This window comes from Labrus mixtus, chromosome 12, assembly GCF_963584025.1.
Source record: "Labrus mixtus chromosome 12, fLabMix1.1, whole genome shotgun sequence".
NCBI classification, from domain to species: Eukaryota; Metazoa; Chordata; class Actinopteri; order Labriformes; family Labridae; genus Labrus; species Labrus mixtus.
Genome location: NC_083623.1, coordinates 3,386,432 through 3,407,523, shown reverse-complemented (window position 1 = coordinate 3,407,523; position 21,092 = coordinate 3,386,432). Strand labels below are relative to the sequence as shown.

The 21,092-nt window shown below is 39.9% G+C and overlaps 2 protein-coding genes across 3 annotated transcripts; both read right to left on the bottom strand.

Moving 5' to 3' along the window:
• Positions 1 to 1,159: 1,159 nt before the first annotated feature.
• On the bottom strand, positions 1,160 to 5,835 carry LOC132984668 (uncharacterized). The gene is made up of 9 exons (XM_061051542.1): positions 5,650 to 5,835; positions 5,119 to 5,448; positions 4,712 to 4,984; positions 4,548 to 4,610; positions 3,465 to 3,560; positions 3,349 to 3,377; positions 2,149 to 2,205; positions 1,902 to 1,970; positions 1,160 to 1,479 (listed from the first exon to the last, which is right to left on the bottom strand). The coding sequence occupies exons 1-9, from the start codon at positions 5,684 to 5,686 to the stop codon at positions 1,342 to 1,344; spliced, it is 1,092 nt and encodes a 363-aa protein (XP_060907525.1). The 5' UTR covers positions 5,687 to 5,835; the 3' UTR covers positions 1,160 to 1,341.
• Positions 5,836 to 8,491: 2,656 nt separating this feature from the next.
• Positions 8,492 to 10,047, bottom strand: LOC132984638 (uncharacterized). 2 transcript variants are annotated; one of them, XM_061051502.1, is made up of 4 exons: positions 9,691 to 10,047; positions 9,149 to 9,478; positions 8,753 to 9,016; positions 8,492 to 8,611 (listed from the first exon to the last, which is right to left on the bottom strand). In XM_061051502.1, exons 1-4 carry the CDS (start codon positions 9,725 to 9,727, stop codon positions 8,529 to 8,531), a joined length of 714 nt encoding a protein of 237 aa, XP_060907485.1. In that variant the 5' UTR covers positions 9,728 to 10,047; the 3' UTR covers positions 8,492 to 8,528. The 2 variants fall into 2 exon arrangements, with proteins under 2 accessions (XP_060907485.1, XP_060907484.1); XM_061051501.1 differs by having other exon boundaries at positions 9,149 to 9,481; positions 9,691 to 10,046.
• Positions 10,048 to 21,092: the final 11,045 nt, after the last annotated feature.

Sequence of the window (21,092 nt, the reverse complement as noted above, 5' to 3'; positions counted from 1 at the left end):
TGACAGCCTGTGAGAGCTTTTGGAAGGGGGAGGGGCTCACGGCAGCACCCGCTGCTGGTTGAGGACAGTAACTGCAGAGCAATACGTGCTTTCATGTCAGTTTCTTACACCAAAAAAGTCTCCAATAACACCAGAAAAAGTAGCTAGATTTGTCGCTAGTAGCTGTTGACAAAAAAAGTCGCCAAGGGGGTTTGGAAAGTCGCCAGATTTAGCGAGAAAGTCGTCAAGTTGGCAACACTGTTTCCTCTTTCCTGTGAGCGCCGCAGCAGTAAGCAACATACGAGGCTCGCTCACGATGGAATTTTATAAAATAAAAGCCAGTGAGCAACAGACTTTTACAATAAGAAATAAATAATAAAAACTGCGTTAATGCGAGATAAAATAATTGTCGGCGATAATTCATTAATGAGTTAACGCGAAAATAATGCGTTAACGTGCCCAGCCCTACTATAAATCCCTCTATTTCAGCCCTGCTCAGAACAGGCTGTTTCTGTGTCTGTACCTTTAAATATGTAAATGAGCTCTGTCTGACCACGCCCCCTCTCTGGAAGGGCTCAGGTGTCTCTGGCTTTCTCGCTCCATGTCCTATTGTTTACGGTGAGAAGGCAGACTCAGAGGGCAGAACAAACACCTAGCTGTGGGAGTGTCACCCACCTGGGGGAGGGGCTACTGCCCTTTGTGATGTCATGAAGGGAAAATCTCCAAATGGGCTGTTTGAGCACACATTTTCTGTTGTGCGTGGGTCTGTGGGTGCAAAATCGGTCCTATAATTGTCTAGTGTGTATCGAACCTAAAGATAAGATATTATTGATCACCCATTGGGGTAAATGTGTTCGTAAAGCAGGTCATCATTTCTTTCTGTTGTAGCTGTATGAAGAAGTCAGTTGGCACTTAAAGAGGGTGTTTTAATGTTACACCTTGCTTGAAATGAGTCCAGTGTTGGATCATTGTGGTTTTCTCAGTTTTCAGTTTAGTTTGACTCTTTTTTTAGCTTCAGTGTTGATAACGGATGTCACAAACCACTTCCTCTCATCCTCTCCAGCCACCTTTTTTATTTCCAAGTTAACTACATGCTCAAATTATTGCATATGAAACAAATACAGGTAATACAATGATAATTTACACCAATAAAGAATACATCTTATCAACATTTTAACTATTCACACATCTATTTGATGTTCATATGTGTGTAGAAACTCTGCAATAACTCTGAGAAAGTATACACAAAATGCACAAAACACAACGAGAGAGTAATGATGATTAAATTAAAGATACATGTAAGAGCTGCAGGGGGAGGAGTCACATTCATTGGTCTATCAAGATTAGTGACATGAGCTGTAACTATCCTGTTGTCTCTCTCTTGTTTGGTTTGTTGACGGTGGCGTACAGGCTGCTGGGGTCAACAGAGGCTTCAGTGTCAGAGGAGGGGACTCTCACAGTGCTGTACGTCACACCTTCACCTTCAGCATCTCCATCAGCCTTCAAAACACAGAAAGTCCACCAAAGGGATCATTTTTTATCTTGTTGATCATCTTGTCTGACAGGAGAATTATTTCTGTGGAAACTAGTTATCTTGCATCCTGTTATCTCGTGTTGCAAATGAACACAAGATAACATCTGGCATCAAACTTTCCCAGCAGTCTCAGCTGCACTTTGTGTTCAGAGCTAATTAGCTTACTATATGTGACTTAGGACAGAGCCAATCAAAGTTTAATCAACCCCTGACCACCCCTCTGGACACAGCCCTGACTGTATGTGAGCATGCTGCCGATGCTAAATTTGAATAACACTTATGACGCACTTATCAGTATGTCAACATTTTTATTTTGAGTGTGCTTTAATAGCATGCTACAGGATGTTGTGTAAAGTCTAGTTATGGTGTAACCAATCACTGAGCTTACCTGAGCTCTACTGTTGCCCTTCTTGGTGTAGCTGATGGAGGCGTAGGCAACAACATCTTCATGCTCCGCCTACACAGCGAAGACAACACACAGTAATGATTAATCAGAAGCAAAGGGAACATTTTTAGCTAGGTGGTGTAATCTGACTTCTGCTTTTCTCTGGTGTGGGGGAAGTTAGACTCTTCTTGAGAAAAATAACAACACATTGTGGTGTAACTTTAAACTGAGGGGGAGGGTGTCATCTCACCTCTTCTTGACTGGTCTCTGGACCCTGCTGAGTCACTGCAGGGTTCAAACTCTGTCCCTGAAAATAAAAGTGTAGAGCTTCAGTTAATTGAGACCTCATTACGCTTTCCTTAAAATGTCTCCTTAAAGCAACAACATGTAACTTTTTCACTTTTAAATAGTCATTTCACAGTCGATCTATTACAATAACTTTGAACAGGGAGCTACCTGGCTCGCCTATCTCCACTATGAGGCCCCATGCCTGTTTACTGCACTATGTAACTTCAGCAGATGAGGTCATCTCGCGAGAAGTGTGTACAGCTTTACGACACTAGTTCACACACAAACCTTCAGATATAAAGAAGCCAGTTAGCTTGTTTCTGTACTGATTGATACGATGGCTGAGGCTAAGAGCAGGGGCATGTCCTAAGGGGTGGCCAGGGGTGGCATGGACCCCCATAAAAATCTGATTGGCCGACCCGCATGTCACCCCAAAAATCCTAATCTGTGATTGGCTATTTGCCCTGTCGGAGGCGGGACTTATGTTAAAAACAAATATTAGGTGCCAGGGGCCAAAACATTGCCTTTCCTTGTGCAGGAGTTTTTCATGCGTACTTTAAATTATACACATACATTTTCTGTTTGTGTCTTTAAAAAATGAATGAATTATTAATTTTGATTGTTGATGTTTGAAAGTGTAAATTATTGGTATTTATTTGTGTGTGTTTGTGCACACATCACACTTAAGGGCACCCCTGCACAAGTCAGTGCTCCTGTTTAGCCACCAAAGTCATAAAAGGTCTGGACACGCCCCTGGCTAAGAGGAAGAGGACGGTGATGGATGAAAATAAGAAGAGAAACAGAGTGTACTTCTCTGCAGATATTATTCAGAACAGACTGGCTTTTAAAATACAACAAGCTGTAGATGTTAGCAGGGTCATATTTGCGAAAGAATCTGGTAATATTACAGAACCTTTTCAGTCAACATGGTTGTTTGGCTTCTTGCAACATTTATGCTAGCTACAAACCAGCTGCTTCTAAAAAAAATGCATGTTGTCCAAGAGGGGGAGGCGTAACAGCACTGTTTGTCTTATGACCGTGCTGTTGCAGTAAAAGACCTTCCATGGGCGCCAAAGATGCACTAAACCAAAACTCCTACATATCGTTGCTTTAAAGCTGAATTTGAACTGTTAAACATTTGATCATTAAGGTTATAACTCACAATGTTTTTGTCCCTCTGTGTTTTGTTCCCTGAAAAGTCAAAAGAGAGAAGACAGTGAATTGCAGGTTTATGAAAGTGACTGCATGCATAACAGTGGTATCTGTAAACGCTCTCACCTTTAGTTCTCTTCCGTCCGATGAATGCCACGACAACTATTAAGATGATTAAGAAGGCTGCTAAACCAGCGGCCACAATCACATATGACAACCAATCTGAAAGGATAAAAACATTGAAGTATTTTTAAAGTGTAGCTTGCAAGTGAAAAGTTAAATTTTTATAGAAGTCTCTGTAACAAGCAGTGGTTGAGAAAGCCTTGCTGGTTTCTATCATAAATAAAAGTAAATATTAATGTTTGAAGCCTGAGTGACGTCAGCCATCTGTTCCTGCAGGGGGCTCTAGAGGCTCATCGGCAGCAGCCTCCATGTTGGAAATCCTGTCTCAACCTAACTTTCAGTCAACCTAACGACAGGCTGAGAGCTGGAGCTGAGGCGGGGTTTAAACCGTTACATTGCACCCACCTGTCAATCATGTCAGCTACATGCCTAAGTATGGTTAGGATGTATCGCTCTCAAAATCAAAACAGAGCTGTCTTAAAAAAAATTCACCCCCCCCCCGTACAGTGTGTGCCAGTGAGGACAATAACTAATCAGACCTATTTAATTTGTTGTACCAGGCTGTAAACATGTTAATTTATGCTGTAAAAATGGCTTTTTTTAATGTGGTGTGTATGTGACTTCCTGTGTTCCTGCAGCCAGCCTCTAGTGGACACTCGAGGAACTGCAGGATTTTGCACTTCCGTAGGTAGCTTGGTGTCTATAGGCTCAAATATACTTGCTGTTGAACTAAAAGCTTAAAAAAAACAAAACAATTTATTTTCATAAACTGACTTTAAACTACCGCTCACTTATTTTTAAAAATAAGAGGATCGCAAAAATCGTGATAAAGATGCATCGTGAATCCAGTACCGAGAGAAGAATCGTAACATCTTTAGTCATTAATTAAACATGTTAACCTCATGCAACCTTTTTGAGAGCATCTTTAATCAATATTTTTTAAACCATAATACTGGTGCTACTACAAGATGTGTGTCTCAGTCATAAGATAAGACCACCTCCAACCACTGCCATGTGTATTATCCAGATGTTCATGTTAGACTTCACAATGAGAAAGAGATTCAGAGGGAACTTTTTTTTTTTTACCTGGTTTTGTGTCAGGGTCATCGTCTTTCTGTTCATCTTTTTTTGTTGAAGACTTTTCTTTTTCTTTTGTTGAATGTATTATTGATAAACAAAACAGAAGACATGATGATAAAACAGAGTTCAGCACTTTAACTACATAATTAATCAAATAAAACCAGACGTACCTGTACCTGTTTTCTCACATGGGGACTCAGAGATGGAATTACACAGCTGTGTGTGTCCACTCTTATTGTCTGTCACGTTACAATACAGCAACTCCTCAATGTTTGACTTCTGAACAACATGAGGAGTTGTAAATATCACAACGGCTGTACAGGTTAACTGTTGGTGTTCTGATATATCTGTCTCATCACCCTTATAATACCACTGCACTGTGTGGGCACAGTCTCCATATCTGAACACAGAGCAGTAAAACCTGAAGGCTTCATCCAATTCAACTGTTGAAGATATTGTGAGAGAGAGAACACAAGAGTAAGTTTAACTTCCACACCTTGTTCATACATATTAAAATGTTTCAGGATAATGTTTCAACAAGAGAATCTGAGATGAAAATATTCATATCAACACTTACTGTCAATAACATTCAGCAACACTCGAGCTTCTGGAACTTGTTCTCCTGATCTGTACTGTCTGCAGGTGTAACGACCAACATCTTCACGTGTGACACTTTTAATAACCAGAGAACAATCCTCTGCAACATTTAGCCTCTCAGCTTTAGCTTTCTCATTTTTATTTATATTCCCGAGTGTAACCAGCTCTACTGCTGTGCTCCCACTATCACGACTGAAAAGCCAAGAAGTACTGTCACATTTCTGCTGATCTTTAATCACATTTCCACATGGCAAAGTGACATCATGTCCAAGTCTGACTGTGAGGGAGGCGGTATCATCTCCAGTTACAGCTGAAGAAGATCAAAGAGAAATATTTTTTAAAAATCAATAAATAGTCATTTCTTTGTTAATTGTTAATAGTTTTGTAAGAAGAAGCAAAAAGAGAGAGCAAACTTAAGTATCTGACTGAAATCAATGTCATCCATTAAAATAGGTTAAAAACATCTGCAGTGTATCTTATTGGTGGATGTGTTTTTTTAGTAAATTCTTACCTGTAAACAGAAGCATCAGTATCACAGATAAAGACATTTTAATCCTTCTGAAGTGACGGATCTCGCTTCGTGCTCTCTCTCGTTCTCACATCCTTTACTCTCAAACACTCTAAATAGAGAGTTACAGCTTCAACTTCTCTTTTTTTACTTCCTCTGAGCAACTTCAGTCTTTTTTTTTTCATAAAAATTATTGCCCAACACGGATGTTGCGCCTCCGGCTCATGGCGCTGTATGCTGACCAATGGGAGGGGCGATATCTTTAGCGGTTTGAGAAACGTTTGTTCCTCATTGTGACTCGTTTTTTTCTTTGTGAGAACTCATGAGAAAAGGTTTCAGTGTTGGTACACGAGCTATGCCCCGTTTAAAGGGTTGCATCCTTCCGAAGACGCTGACTGATGACATCACAGCGGGGGCGTCGAGGGCTGTTCCATTTGGAAGGCTCCTTCAAATCTATCAATCATTATTTGTATAGTTCCAAATCATATCAAGTTTTATCTTGAGGCGCTTTACAAGAAGCAGGTAAAATATTCTTCATAGTTAAGAAAAATGGGATAGGGGGAGAGGGGATGAGATGCAGGAATGATTTCTTTGTGTTCCTCACGTTCCTGTTGTTCTCACCTCCTCTCCGCTGAGGTGGAGGTCGGCTCCTGTGACCACATTACCCCTGGCCACCACAACCTCCACTGGCTCTCCATTGTTTAAATTTTTGTGTTTCCTCAGCTTGTTTTTGTCTGAATGTAAATCTGTAAAGTGTCTTTGAGTGTTTTGAAAAGCGCTACATAAATATAATGTAGTATTATCAGCATTATTATTATTATCTCTGACTGTTGTTACAATTTGTACTGCACCTTTGACTTCTCTTCAACACAGGAGATCAGAGCTTCTTGGGCTGCAGGAAAAATGTGCTCATAACGGCATTTCAGGTCTCCATCCAGCAGGTGGTAGCAGAGAGTCTTGAGTCTTAAACCTGACCACTCCCCTCCTTCATCATGCATTGATGCTTTGAGCTGGTTAAAGCTCCTGTGAGGAGATTGTAGTTGATGAATAGAAATGAAAACAGAAACCTTTTAATAAACTAAAGAAAAAAATCTAACAAGACCTTAAACATAAAGATTGATTGTGTCTGTATAAAAGTAATACACAGAAGAACAATTAAGATCTAAACAATTAAAACATAAGTAAATAAGCAAATTAGGATGAATCATAAATTACTTTATGCCTGAAGTATTTTGATTACAATCGTGAAAGTGTTAAGGTGTACCCACCACTATAGCACCTCTCCAGCAGGTACAGGTATTTTGTTTGGCAAAATAATTCAAACATATCAGAAGCACAGAATCAGAAGTACTTTATTAATCCCAGGAGGAGATTATCTTGTTACAGTTTCTCTTGCCGATCATTGGTAGTCTTGATTTAAAATCTGGAGTCCACCCGGTCTGAGGCCGATACAAGACCGGGTAAAAATGCTTTAGATTCAGAGACGATAGCGAGACCTTCAAAAAGTGGTCTGATACGAGACGGGTCTTAAAACCAAGACCGATTTCGATCACTACAACACTGCTAACATATCCACAAAAGTCTCCAAGGTGAATGAAAACATGAAAATACATTCTAACAAATATATTCATCAAATATAAAATAACATGGAAATAATAGAATAAGCAATAAGTACCAAGTGAGAGTATGAAACTCTTCTCTTAAGATATACATATGATATCAGATTAATGACATGATAACTATCCGTTTGTCTCTCCATTGTTTGGTTTGTTGAACACAAAAATCACTTTACAATAACAAACTCATAACGTGGTTTAAAACATGCATACACCCTAAATATAGAGTTTCTTTATAAATGATCAATAATGGATCCAAATGACCCAACAGTTATTTATCTTACACATTAACACATCCTGAGGGAACAAGTTAAGATACTAGTCTTTTGGGAACAACTATCTTGTGGGCATAAATCAATCATTTTGTAGATACAAGGTTTTATCTTTGGCACACATGATATTCATCTTTCAGTCACAGGTTTCTTTTTTATTAAGATTCATTTTTTGAGCTTTTAGCCTTCATTTGATAGGACAGTGGATAGAGTAGGAACTTGTGGAGAGAGAGTGGAGAAGACATGCAGGAAAGGAGCCGCAGGTCACACTTGAACCTGGACTAAAGCCTCCGTACATGGGGCACGACCTAACCGCTAGGCCACCATCTCCCCATAAGTTGTTTTTTTGTCTGACAAGATATTCATACTTTGGGAACTAGTTATTAATCTTGTGAAAATGGAATACCTTGTGTGCACAATATCATTATGTTGTGGGAACAGGATGAATATATTTTGGGAACAAGTTATTATCCCTCCTCTGTGACCTTTCACCCCCAAGCTTAAAATGTCAGGAGTTCATATCTGAAAGGAGCCTTCAGCTAGCGCTCCTGCTTGGCCTCAGCATGTTAGCTTTGTTATTTTGGTTAGCATGCTACATGAAGCATTTAGCTCGATATAAATGAACAGTTGTGTGTCCAATCAGAGCGCTTACCTTGGCTTTGCTGTTACATTTCTTGGTGTAGCTGACGGAGGCGTAAGCCACACCTTCTTCAGGATCCTCCTACGCAGTGAACACAACACACATGATGAATGATGAATCAGAAAGAAGGGAGAATTTTAGCTTTGTTGTGTTATTCCACTTTTCTTTTCTCTGTTGGGGAAGTTAGACACTGCTAAAAAATGTAACTGTGTCTCATAATGTGACAAGTACGATAAATAATCATCATGACGGTTGGACTTATGATTAACTTATGATTGTGCTCAGCTCTTGAATTAAAGAATGTCTTCAACCACAGCTTTATATTGTGTTTTAAAATCATGAAGAAGAAGAGATTTAGGAAGTTACATTTTCACCTGGTTTTGTCAGCGTTTCCTCGTTTGTTTTTTCCTTTCCCTCTGATGATGTGCCTCCTTTTCCTTTTGTTGAATATCATGTAAATAAACAAAACAGAAGAAATGAGGATAAATACTGTTAAACATGTAGAAATAGAGTAAATCAGTAAATTGGAAAGTATGATGTAATCTTTGAACAGAAGATTAATCCAATAAGACCATTACCTGTTTCCTCATGTGAGGACTGATGACTGACATTAAGTCTCAGTGTTTGTCCACTCCTAACATCTGTCACATTACAATACAGTGACTCGTCAAGGTTTGACTTCTGATCATGAAGAGGAGATGGTAATGACACGTCGGCTGAACAGAAGCCCTGTGCTGTCTCTGCGTCTTTCATATGACCTTCATACAGCCACTCTACTGAGTGCCAACACTCAGAATATGTAACCACAGAGCAGATAAAGAAGGCGGGACCATGAGACTCAACTGGTGAAAATGAGAGAGAAAGAAAACTGGAGTTAATTTACATTTTTTCTGTAATCACAAATATTCTTTGAAGACTTTATGTATATTGTTTTCACCAGTTTGAGCAGAAAACATTTGTTTGTCAGTACTTACCGTCAATAACAGACAGAGAAACTTTAGCTTCTGGACCATGTTCTCTTCCTGATCTGAACTGTCTGCAGGTGTAACGACCAACATCCTCACGTGTGACATTTTTAATAACCAGAGAACAGTCCTCTGTAACATTCAGTCTCTTCGCTTTAGCTTTCTCATTTTTACTTAAATGCCCGTTTGTAACCAGCTCTACTGCTGTTTTCTCAATATAACGACTGAAAAGCCAAGAAATCTGTTCACAGTTTGGCTGATCTTCTGTCACACTACCACAAGGCAAAGTCACGTCATCTCCAGCTCCGACTGTGAAGGAGGGGACGTCTTCTCCAGTAACTGCTGATAAAGAAGAGAGATACATAAAAAAAATAGTTTTGTGCAATGTGCAAACAAAATCCCCTGTCCTATCTGCACTTCAGGTATTTAGTTTTAGTTGGTTACTGTCACTGAGGTGCACACAGCCTGAAGACTTTTAGTTAAAAGTAAACTGGCAGGCCCGGATCATTTAGAGCCTTATATCGGTGTATTGTTTTGTATATTATTCTCACCTGTGAGAAGAAGCATCAGAATCCCAAATAGAGACATTTTAATTCCTCTGATTCGACTGGTCTTGCTTCGTGTCGTCTTGTTCTCAAACCTTCAAAGACTCTGAAGAGTTGCAGCTTTTACTTCCTCTTAGATCTGTAGTGACTTGAGTATTTTTCCCCCTATTCTTACTTCTTACTTGACAATGTTTTGGTAGATAACTAAACAGCTAAAAAGCCAGATGAGATCCGATGTGGAAAAAATGACATGAGCTGCAGTCAGAGAAACCTCAAGTCAAACTGTGAACTTCAAAAATGGGTTGCATGTCAAACTCCTCACCCACTAGACTGTGGCGCTTCGGCCACAGAGTACAGGATGGTGACACTTGGGTTAGGTGGTGATATTTTAAGAAGCCTGAGAATTGGTTGTTCTTCATTGCTGTGGGTTATTCTCCTCTGAGAACTGAGGGGGAAGTGTCTGCGTGTGAACGTGGGTACATCAACAGAGCTGTGCAGGTTTGATCTCTTTCACAGATACCTGATCAGCACCATAAAGATCTTAAAATCAAGCTAGAGACGCTATTCTAAAATCAAATGTTACATCTTTAAATCATATATTAAATAATTGTATTGTTCAGCGTTCAGAACCAAGAATCCAACACCATAGGTCCAGTTTAAAAAGTCAAAAAAAGCAAATTTCCAAAGAAAACAAGGTCAATCCGACACCCACAAAACAGGTAAATATCACAAGAAAAAACACAGGAAACAGACATAGACGGTATGAAACACTAAAGATGAATACTTTGCCTGCACATATAAATTCACACTAAACACCTTCACATGCAAACATAATCTCATGTATATACATAAATACATGCATACAGATACATACTCATGCATACATGATATACAGATTAGTTTATTATGTATGTATGAATTAAGCATGTTCGAGCAGAGTGTTTATCTATCTCACATCAGTGGCAGCTCTAAATGATCTGGCTCCTGTGGTCAGAGTCACTGCAGGGCAGGAAGTGTAACTAGTCAAGCTTGTGAAGTTTCTCAACTCCAAGTAACAGAGGAACACCTTTTTGATTCAACGATAATCTTTTTATAAATATACATATTATTAATCTACATTATCAATTCAAACATCAACGTAGAATCAACTAAACTAATAAACAAAAATCTTTCAAACCTGTAGCCTGCCACCTCCTCTACTGGCAGAATGGGCCAGTAAAAAAAGATTGCTGTAAATGACTTATGTCAAAGTAGCAAAAATTGCACTTTTTGGATTTGGGGTGGATCCTCATGGCACGAGGGAGCTGGAGGTGACCAGCCACTGTGTTGATTACCTTGGAGACTGGGAAGGGGCCAACGGATCGAGGAGCCTGTTTCTTTGATTCCACTCTGAGAGATAGCTCACATGTTGACAACCACACACACTGACAGTGTGAGTACCTGGACCCAGTGGCTCTTCTTCGGTCAGCTGTTCTTATGTAGCGGGCAGAGGAGCAAAGGAGCATCTGTCTGACCCACATTCAGGATCTTGTGGCAGCCACGTACACTAGACCCAGTCTCCAAAGCTAGGATCAGAGGAGGCTGGTATCTATAAGTACACTGGAATGCAGACAGACCAGAGGATGAGACAAGGAGAGTTGAAAGCATACTCAACCCAAATGTGCTGTTTACTCCAAGAAGCAGGGATCTGGGCCACCCAGCAACAGTGGCTGTGGGAGTAAATCATGTAAATCTGTTGTAATTAAAAGATAAGTTGAAGGATTAGCACTGCAAAGATTTACAAAAAAACACACAGAAGACACGCTTATGCATCATGACATCCTTACAATAAATGACAATTATTAACCGTCTTGTAAACACAAAGAGTTCATTTGACTTTTAATATTTTTACTTTTACATACTTTATTAATCCCCCAGGGGAAGTTCTGGTTTGCACTTTGTTATTGAGAGACATGCTTCTGTAGGCCTGTGGACATGCATTAATAGAGAGATATCAGAGTGAGGCTGCTACACAGGGAGTGCACCAGAGCTTTTGGGGGTTCAGTGATTTGCTCACCTCTGCAGTACTCAGGAAGTGACCTGACACCTCTCCAGCAACCAGACCAACTTCCATATTTTGATCCGCATCTGGACTAGAGCAGACAACCCTCCGGTTTCCAACCCAAGTTCATACAGCCTGATCTACTGACGCCCCACAGAAACATGTTTCAAATCTTTGATACAAATCTGGAGTTGTTGGGGCGCCAATAGCCTCGTGGTTAGAGTGCACGCCTCATGTCCCTACAGACTGAGCTACTGTTGCACCTTACAATCTATGGCAAAGCTTTAACAAGAGGTTTGAAATCTTAGCCTCGTGGTTACTGCGCTCGCCCTAATGAGGCCACAGTCCTCAAAGCGGGCGGCCCGGGGACCTGTGGCGGCTTTCCCGCATGTCATTCCCCACTCTATCTCTCTGCCTGATTTCTGACTCTATCCACTGTCCTGACTCACAAATCAAGTCATAAAAAGCTCGCCCCCCATTAAAAAAATTAAATCTGAAGTTGTTAAACTAGAAGGAACTAAAGGAGCTAAAAAACACTGAAAATGATGCCCGTCTTTCCTTCATCTTCATGTTTTCTTCTCTTTTCAGGTGATATTGATCCTGACGTTGTTGTTCACTGGAATCTGACAGAAGCATCATGACCTCCAGAGTTTTCATAGATTACTGAAGCTTCACCTTCATCATTTTCAACCTGTGAAAAGAAAAGGCTACAAACTTGATCTACTCAGATAAAGACACGATTAAACATCCCTCTATCCTTCAGCCTCTTAGATTTAAACACTGTAGTTTTACTCTATATAAAGAACAGTTATCTCTGAAATATCAGAAAAACAAGCTTCTGATTATTTAGTTTTTTAACTCACAGCATTGTGATCCATCTGCGTTTTGTTCTCTGTAAAGACAAAAGAGTAAAATTTAGTTTTCACATTGTAAACCAAGTCAAACTAATAACATTTTAAAAGGTTTCTCACCTTTAGTTCTCACCCATATGCTGATCGTCACAAAAATGATTATGAGTACTGCCAGTCCCACAGACACAATGATGAACCTGATCCAACCTGAAAATGAGAATAAAACATTAAAATCATTTAAACTGCAGTGATTGTTCAATTCAAAGTCAGGATCAACACTTTTAATGTTTTTACACGAGCTGAAGATAGTTCCAACGTGGGCAGACATCACAACTTAAACCTTACACCAAGCTCCTCGTAGGTTTAAAGTCCTCTGGTTGTCATGGTGTATCTTTTAAAGGCACAGTACGTAAATTCCGCCACCAGGGGGCTCTCAATCAAAACAATGACAAAAGATGAAGTTGAGGCTGGCAGAGAACCATGAGACTTCTCTCTGCTTCCCCATTGTAATTGAGATATTTAAATGTTATATTTGAGTTGTTTATTCATATATATGATGATTACTCTTGTAGTAGTTATTATTTTTGTAGTATTTCTTCTTATAAGCCTTGGAGATATTCTCACATTCATGCCAATAAAGCTGACTGAATTGAGTTGAATTGAGAGCTTCACTGAACAAAGCAGTACGACGTGATATAATTTACACCAGCCTGAGTGTGACATCACAGGAAAATGGCCGCTGTGTGAATGTGGTCTGTACTCTACCTGGTTTCTTCAGAGCTTCGTCCGTTATCTCGTTTCCTCCTGCTGATGTGCTTCCTTCTCATTTGTTGAAGATGATATCAAGAAACAAAAACTAAAGATGACATACATCCCTTTAACCAACTGGAGTCACACTGAGAACAGAAGAAGTGTGTTTACTTGAAAACTGTACCTGTTTTCTCACATGATGACCCGGGGTCGACATTACACAGCTGTGTTTGTCCACTCTTATTGTCTGTCACGTTACAATACAGCAACTCATGAACTTTTGACTTCTGAACAACATGAGGAGTTGTAAATATCACAACGGCTGTACAGGTTAACTGTTGGTGTTGTGATATATCTGTCTCATCACCCTTATAATACCACTGCACTGTGTGGGCACAGTCTCCATATCTGAACACAGAGCAGTAAAACATGAAGGCATCGTCCAATTCAACTGTTGAATATACTGTGAGAGAGAGAACACAAGAGTAAGTTTAACTTCCACACCTTGTTCATAAATATTAAAATGTTTCAGGATATTATTCTGTTTAAATTGTAATGATTATGAGGCAACACTTACTGTCAATAACATTCAGCAACACACGAGCTTCTGAAACTTGTTCTCCTGATCTGAACTGTCTGCAGGTGTAACGACCAACATCTTCACGTGTGACACTTTTAATAACCAGAGAACAATCCTCTGTAACATTTAGCCTCTCAGCTTTAGCTTTCTCATTTTTATTTATATTCCCGAGTGTAACCAGCTCTACTGCTGTGCTCCCACTATCACGACTGAAAAGCCAAGAAGTACTGTCACATTTCTGCTGATCTTTAATCACATTTCCACATGGCAAAGTGACATCATGTCCATGTCTGACTGTGAGGGAGGCGGTATCATCTCCAGTTACAGCTGAAGAAGATCAAAGAGAAATATATAAAAAATAAGAACATGAATTTGTACTTTTTTATTTGTTTAAAGTTTTGTAAGAGAATAAAAGTGCAACAAACAACAGAAATGAAGATATGTGATCAATACTAAACAATCAATGTTTTTATGTATTATAAACTGTAATGTTTGAAAATGTAATAAAACGTAATGAAATTCAGAGCAAACAGCAAATTCCTATCTGTAACCAGCAGCATGAGTATCACAATTAAAGACAGTTTAGTCCTTCTGAGTTGATGCATCTTGCGCCTTTATCTCGTCCTCTTGTTGTCGTGCTTTTCAATGTATAACTTCCTTAATAAGCATTTCTTCAAGAGGCTTAGAGAATCAACTTCCTGTGGTAGCGGAGACTTCCTTTTTTATGACCCTGAGAAGTTTTCTACCCACACTCTTTAAGTAAAGATCTCAAAAACAAATCTTTACTTAATGACTTTAAAACACTAAATAAAATAAATAAACTCTTCAGAATGTGATTCCTTTGACAGTTCAGGAGACTGGTTTGAAGAAATGCTTGTTCCTCATTCTGGTTCATTATTTATTCCTGAGAACTGAAGGGGAAGTGTTTAAGTGTGAACATCGATACAGCATCAGCAGAGGTCTAAAGATTGTACCCGTAATGTTTTCATAAAAACATAAAGGAAACATAGATATGATGATCACTGACTTTTAATGAAGTCTCACAGCAGGCTCGTAATATACATAAAGCTGTGCTGCCTTTAATGTGAAATCAGTTATTTAAAATGTAAGTTAAAAGTCACATATTATACAAAATACACTTCCCCATGTTTCTCTAACTCTAACATGTGTCTCTAGTCCGTCTACAAACCCCCCAATGATGAGAAAAGTCCTTTTGCCTGCTCCACTTTTCAGAAAATGTGTGCTCAAACAGGCCGTTTGGAGATTTTCCCTTCATGACATCACAAAGGGCAGTAGCCCCTCCCCCAGGTGGGTGACACTCCCACAGCTAGGTGTTTGTTCTGCCCTCTGAGTCTGCCTTCTCACCGTAAACAATAGAACATGGAGCGAGAAAGCACAGAGACCACCCGAGCCCTTCCAGAGAAGGGGCGTGGTCAGACACAGCTCATTTACATATTTAAAGCTACAGACACAGAAACAGCCTGTAAAAGATCAAAAACATTTATTTTTTACATTTAATTTTACAGTTCATGGTTTCTACTGCCATCGACTGGTCATTGTTGGGTAGGTCTATAGTCGGTCTTCCAGTATTCACTCAAACATGGCAGCATCTATCCAGCGAAGGTAAAATCTATTTTTTATTTGTTTCGTTTGTAGACAGTGGCATAGATGGAGGCTTGATCAGCGGAGTCTCCTGCAGAAGAAGAGGAAGCTTTCACAGTGCTGTACGTCACTGCATCACCTTCTTCTTCATCATTTTTAACCTGCACCTGAAACAAAAGAGGGAGGCGGCAACGCTTACACAGAATATTCATATTCACTTACACAGCTTCACCACATCAATAAACTTCAATGGGATAAAATTTAATCCAAAAGGAGTTGTGGATGTCTTTTTTTGTGCAGATTATCAGTTGAAATAATTGTTTTGCTGCAGCCTTTCTCCGCTGGTTAGCTCATGAACTGTCTTGTGTTTGTCTGATGATTTAAGAAAACATCTGGGGGAACCAAGTGGCAACCTCCAGTCTTGAAAAATGAAGCCAATGCAAGACGTGCAAAATCCTGCAGTTCGTCGAGTGTCAGTTTGAGGTTGGCTCCAGGAACACCGGATTTCACACAAACAGACGTTAAAGCCATTTTTACAGCATAAATTAACATGTGTACTGCCTTGTACAAAAAACTATAGGTTTCTAACTATAGACCCCTGGGGACCTCTCCCGTCCCTGGAGGTGGTTAAAACATGTCACGTTGCACACAGCCCCGCACTAGGCCTTTCCAAACACTGGCAAAAGAAAACAACAGCTCAAACACTGTAATATTGTTTTTGTAATTTATTGTACGTATATGTATCTATTGAACTACTTTTTTGTATATATTTTACAATAATGGGAAAAATATCCAATTTTAAATCATTTTCCATTTGTGTATGTTTTTTGGAAGGAATCGAGCGACCCCATCTCACTGTCTCTTGATCCCCAGGGGGTCACAACCCCCGCTTTGGGAACCACTGGACTAGACCATTACTCTGAGGGAATAGCAAGCGTTAACTAGCTCATTGACCCACTACTTACTGGTTGTAACCAGCCAGATATCTTACCTGAGCTTTACTGCTTGCCCTCTTGGTGTAGCTCACAGAAGCGTATGAAACACCATCTTCAGGATCCTCCTACACAGTGAAGACAACAAAGTGGGGTTTTTAATGGAACTCACATGCCTTTACTTCCTGCCACAGTTTTCTGTTCTGATGTAACCCATCTGAACTCGCTTCCTTCTTTTTAGACGAAGAACACCCACAAATATAGATACGTTTGTACTGAGTGATCTCACCTCGTCATGACCGATTTCAGGAGCAGACTGAGGGGTCACTGCAGGGTTTAAGCTCAGCCCCTGAACAAACACAGAAGCCACAGAACAGAAAACACAGTTTGTGGTTAAAGAAAATGTGATTTACATATCCTCTGTAAATGTGTCTCTGAGTCTGTCTACAATGAGTGAGAAGCAATTCCACATACTAGAATAAACCTTTACTAGATCTTATCGGAATTTATTATTCAATTAGAACGACAGAAACATAAATCATTTCTATATTACTCACAGCGTAGTCGCCCATCTTTGTTTTCTTTCCTGAAAGGACAAAGTCAAATTCAGCTTCAGCAGCTGGAATCCAGATTTTCAAAACTTCTGTCGATGACTTTTCCAGTCAGGTTTAATGTTCTCACCTTTACTCCTCCTACACAGGATGAACATGACGATTATTATCACAAGTGCCACTGAACCTATAGCAGCGATGATGTAAACCCACCAACCTGGAAACAAGAGGAAACCGTTAAAAACATGTTGGCAGCAGATTTCAAAGTAAAGTTTTGGCTCTAGAAGCTGAGAAAAAGACCAAACGAGAAGTCTCTGTTTTCTGCTTTAGGGTGTTAAAGGTACCATTCATAGGAGGCCACTTTGTGCTTTCTATTTTGGTTTTCTCTGTTGTTGTTGTTGTTGTTGTTGTTGTTGTTGATGCTCTTTTTGTATCCTCATCTGCAAAAATCAAATGGAAATATTAGTGCAAAATGACCTTCGACATTGGAATATTAGGGCCACATAATAGAAAACAAAATAGAAGATCTTGAGGTTTAGGTCATCATATTACTACATTAAAGTTGTAGTTTTACGACATTAATCTCAATTATTTCCAACTTTAATCTGAAAATCTTGTTGTTTCCTTTTACGTAGCCCTCATACTCCAACCTTCACCTTCTGGAAATAATCTGCGTTATTATAATTCTTTACATCTAAAACACAAATATACTCTGTATGTATACAAAATAATTGAAGGCAATAATCTAATCAGTACATCATGAGCTCACCTGGTTTTCCATCTGAGGAACGAGGCCTGAATCCAAACAGAAGTTTTTTATTCATGTAACCATCCATCACTTCGCACTTTGAATTGTGCTTGGATTGAGAAGGAATCGTCACGGTATCCTCACATGGTTCAATCGGTGCTGTTTCATCTCCACCATCATACAGCCACCTCACTTTGTGTCGACACCATTCATGTGCTGACACAGAGCAGGTCAGTGTCACCCGATCATTTTCTTCATGTTCAGTAACTGATGAAGAACAAAAAGACAAAAGTACAATTAAATATTTCAGATGATCGTTCTATAAATAGACATTTCGATCTGAAGATATCATGATCCAAACACTTACTTTGAATAACAGACAGAGGAACCTGAGTGTCTTGCAGTGAACCGATCAGTTGACATAGATACACACCAACATCCTTAGCTGTGACTCTCCGTATAACCAGAGAACAATTGGCTGTTAGATTCAGCCTCTCTGGGTCAATTTGAGAGTTAGGGACCATCTTCCCCCCAGTGACCAGATCTACTGGGGTATTTCCTCCAAGGATCCAGCTAATACCATCACATTTGTTCTCCTCACCCATCACATGTCCTGAAGGCAACATGACGTTACCCCCATCTCTGACGATGAGGGATTCATACTGTCCAGTCACTGCTGTTTAAAAGACAACATAGAGAAATGTGATCAAGAACTCTCATACTGATGTCATGTCAACGATCATTTAGTACACATCTTAAAAGCAGGGTTGGTAATTTTCGAAAACTAGCATGATTTTGAAAGTAGCATTCCCTCAGTGCTCCGTCTACACCCGCCCCCCTCCCCTCTGAGCTCCCTCAAAAGCCACGCCCCCTCACTTACATGCCGGAGCGCCGTTGCTCCAGAGGCGGACCTCAGCTCATCGCACCTCCAATTTTACTACTCACAACCGGCAACGACAAACTAACAGTATAGACTTGGTCATATGTGACGCTCTTTTGAGTGTGGGCTCGTGCATGCATGTGGTAGAGAGCGAGCAGGGAGGCAGGGAGGCGTGTGATTGGTTCATCAGATTGGTACCTCGTGGCAGACATTGGTCGAAGTTTTTACAGACTTACAAACTGATACAGATGATGGATTTTCTTTGTTCCTTTTTCAGAGAACATAAAAAGTGGATCTGGAGGAAATGACCAACCCTGCCTTTAAGTTAGAAAATTTGAGAAGAATGATTTGGTTCAATAACTGCAGATTTGGCAAAAGTTCACACGTTTTGTCACACGTAGCAATCTCAGAACCCATTGCCTAACATCTGACTTTAATACAGCCACTCAGAGTACCGCTAATTATTTACTCCCAGTGGCTTCATCACACCATTGGCTGTACCCAACTACACGGGGCTTCTAACAAACCAACAGTTGGTGATAGAGGACTTCCAAACAAGACTTATTGTCATGCACTAAAGTGTTTAAAATCATTGTGTTGAATGATGAGGTCTAAAAGCAGATTGTTAGGCACACTAGATGATTAACGCCACCCCCTGCAAATGATCAGGTGTCCGTGGCCCCATTCGAGGCGCGTTGCAACCGATTATTTCTCCCAATAATCGTCAAGTGTGTGGTGTCAATATGAATATTTTACTGCTACCGACCTCGGATCGTAAATATCCCACATCTTGGATATCTAAGATTCTAGATCAGGCTGCCGCCAAAGCATCACAAACCAGATGTTGCATACTTTTACGGATCATCAAACATGGCAATGAAATGAAATCTAATGTCTGTGGAATCGCCACTGTGAAATACAATTACTACAACATGCGGCTCTTTTGCTTCTCTCCCGTGGCTCCCTGTTGCTTTGCCAAAAAAAAGGGAAAGTAAACCCTTTTTTTATTCGTTGATATTTATGTATAATTGTTGTTTCTAAAAATGCACGGCCCTTCCGAGAGCCCTTGCTGACTGAAGACAAAGGTTTGAATGAAGCCCCTTATATAATGACTTTGAAAACGACTATGTGAAGGTGCCAAAGTGACATATTTTTGCTTAAAGTAAAAATGAGGAAGTTCAGTCTTAGGAGTAAGAATTTCTGATATCCTCCTGATGAACATGTCTACTGCCTGTCTTTGTTTAAAGACTAGACCATAAGAAACATTTGGGAGACTTTTAATCTTAAATAATTTAAATCCGTTCAATTAAAATAAATTAAAATGACTGAAAATGGGGAATATAAACTTTTCTATGAATTTCAAATCAGCTGGATGAGGAAATGCTTGAACTAAATCTGCTGTTTTCTCCCCTGGTGCTAAATGTTTGTTGTTGAGTATGTCGTTTTTGTCATTGTTAATGTTTGCCCTGGAAGATACGCAGCAAAGCCCACACTGAGGAGTTGTCTTTTCTAAGTGTTAGTGTGTAATCTGTTCAGGCTTAAAATCAGGCATGACAGTGGGAAGGCAGGATATTTCTGTAGGTTGTTCTTACCTGTTAACTGAAGCAGCAGTATCAGAGAGAAAGTCATCTTATTCCATCTGATGTCATCCATTGTGTCTGTCCCTCTCTTGTTTCTGTCTTTCTGGTGCATATATTTAAAAAGTTCCTTCCTGTAGACAGTTGTGTGTTACTTCCTCATTATGACTGTGTTCTCTTTCTCTCCTCTTAAGTTGCTTTAGTCATGAACATGCATCATACTATTTTGCAATGGAAATGCCGTGGACTTTTTGCTTTTACCGTTTAGTCATTTAGTCATCTCTCTTACAATGAAATGTGGTTTTTTCTTTGAAGCTGAGACTCTCAATTACCAAATCAACCACACTTCCTTTCTATTCAGCTGTCACTTCTTTTGGTTTATTTTTATATTGCTACATGCTACTCTCTCATACGCGTAAGAAGGCCACTGGGAAACAAGTCACGCTTTGCAGAGGATACATATATATCTACAAACTTAGAAATGGACTCTGTAAATGGACTTGGGTTTGTTTATTTATTTTCTAGTCTACTGACTCCTCAAAGCGCTTTTTACACTGCAGGTCACACGTACACATTCACACCCTGATGGTAGAGGCTCCATCAGTATTAACTAGTCCCATTCACACATTCATACGACACCAAAGAAGCAGCGGGAGCTATTCGGGGTTAAGTGTCTTGCCCAAGGACACACCGGACATGTGGCTGCAGGAGCTGGGGATTGAACTGCCAGTGGCTCACAAAAACCACAAGAGAGCTTTTCTTACGCGTAGGGTCGGCCAAAAGGCAACCGGCTGCGTATTAAACGTAAATGTTCACATACTTGCCTATGTACAACGCGTGTTACTGGAGGATTCCTCTAGAGGTAGGACCAAATACATCAGACTGCATAAAACACT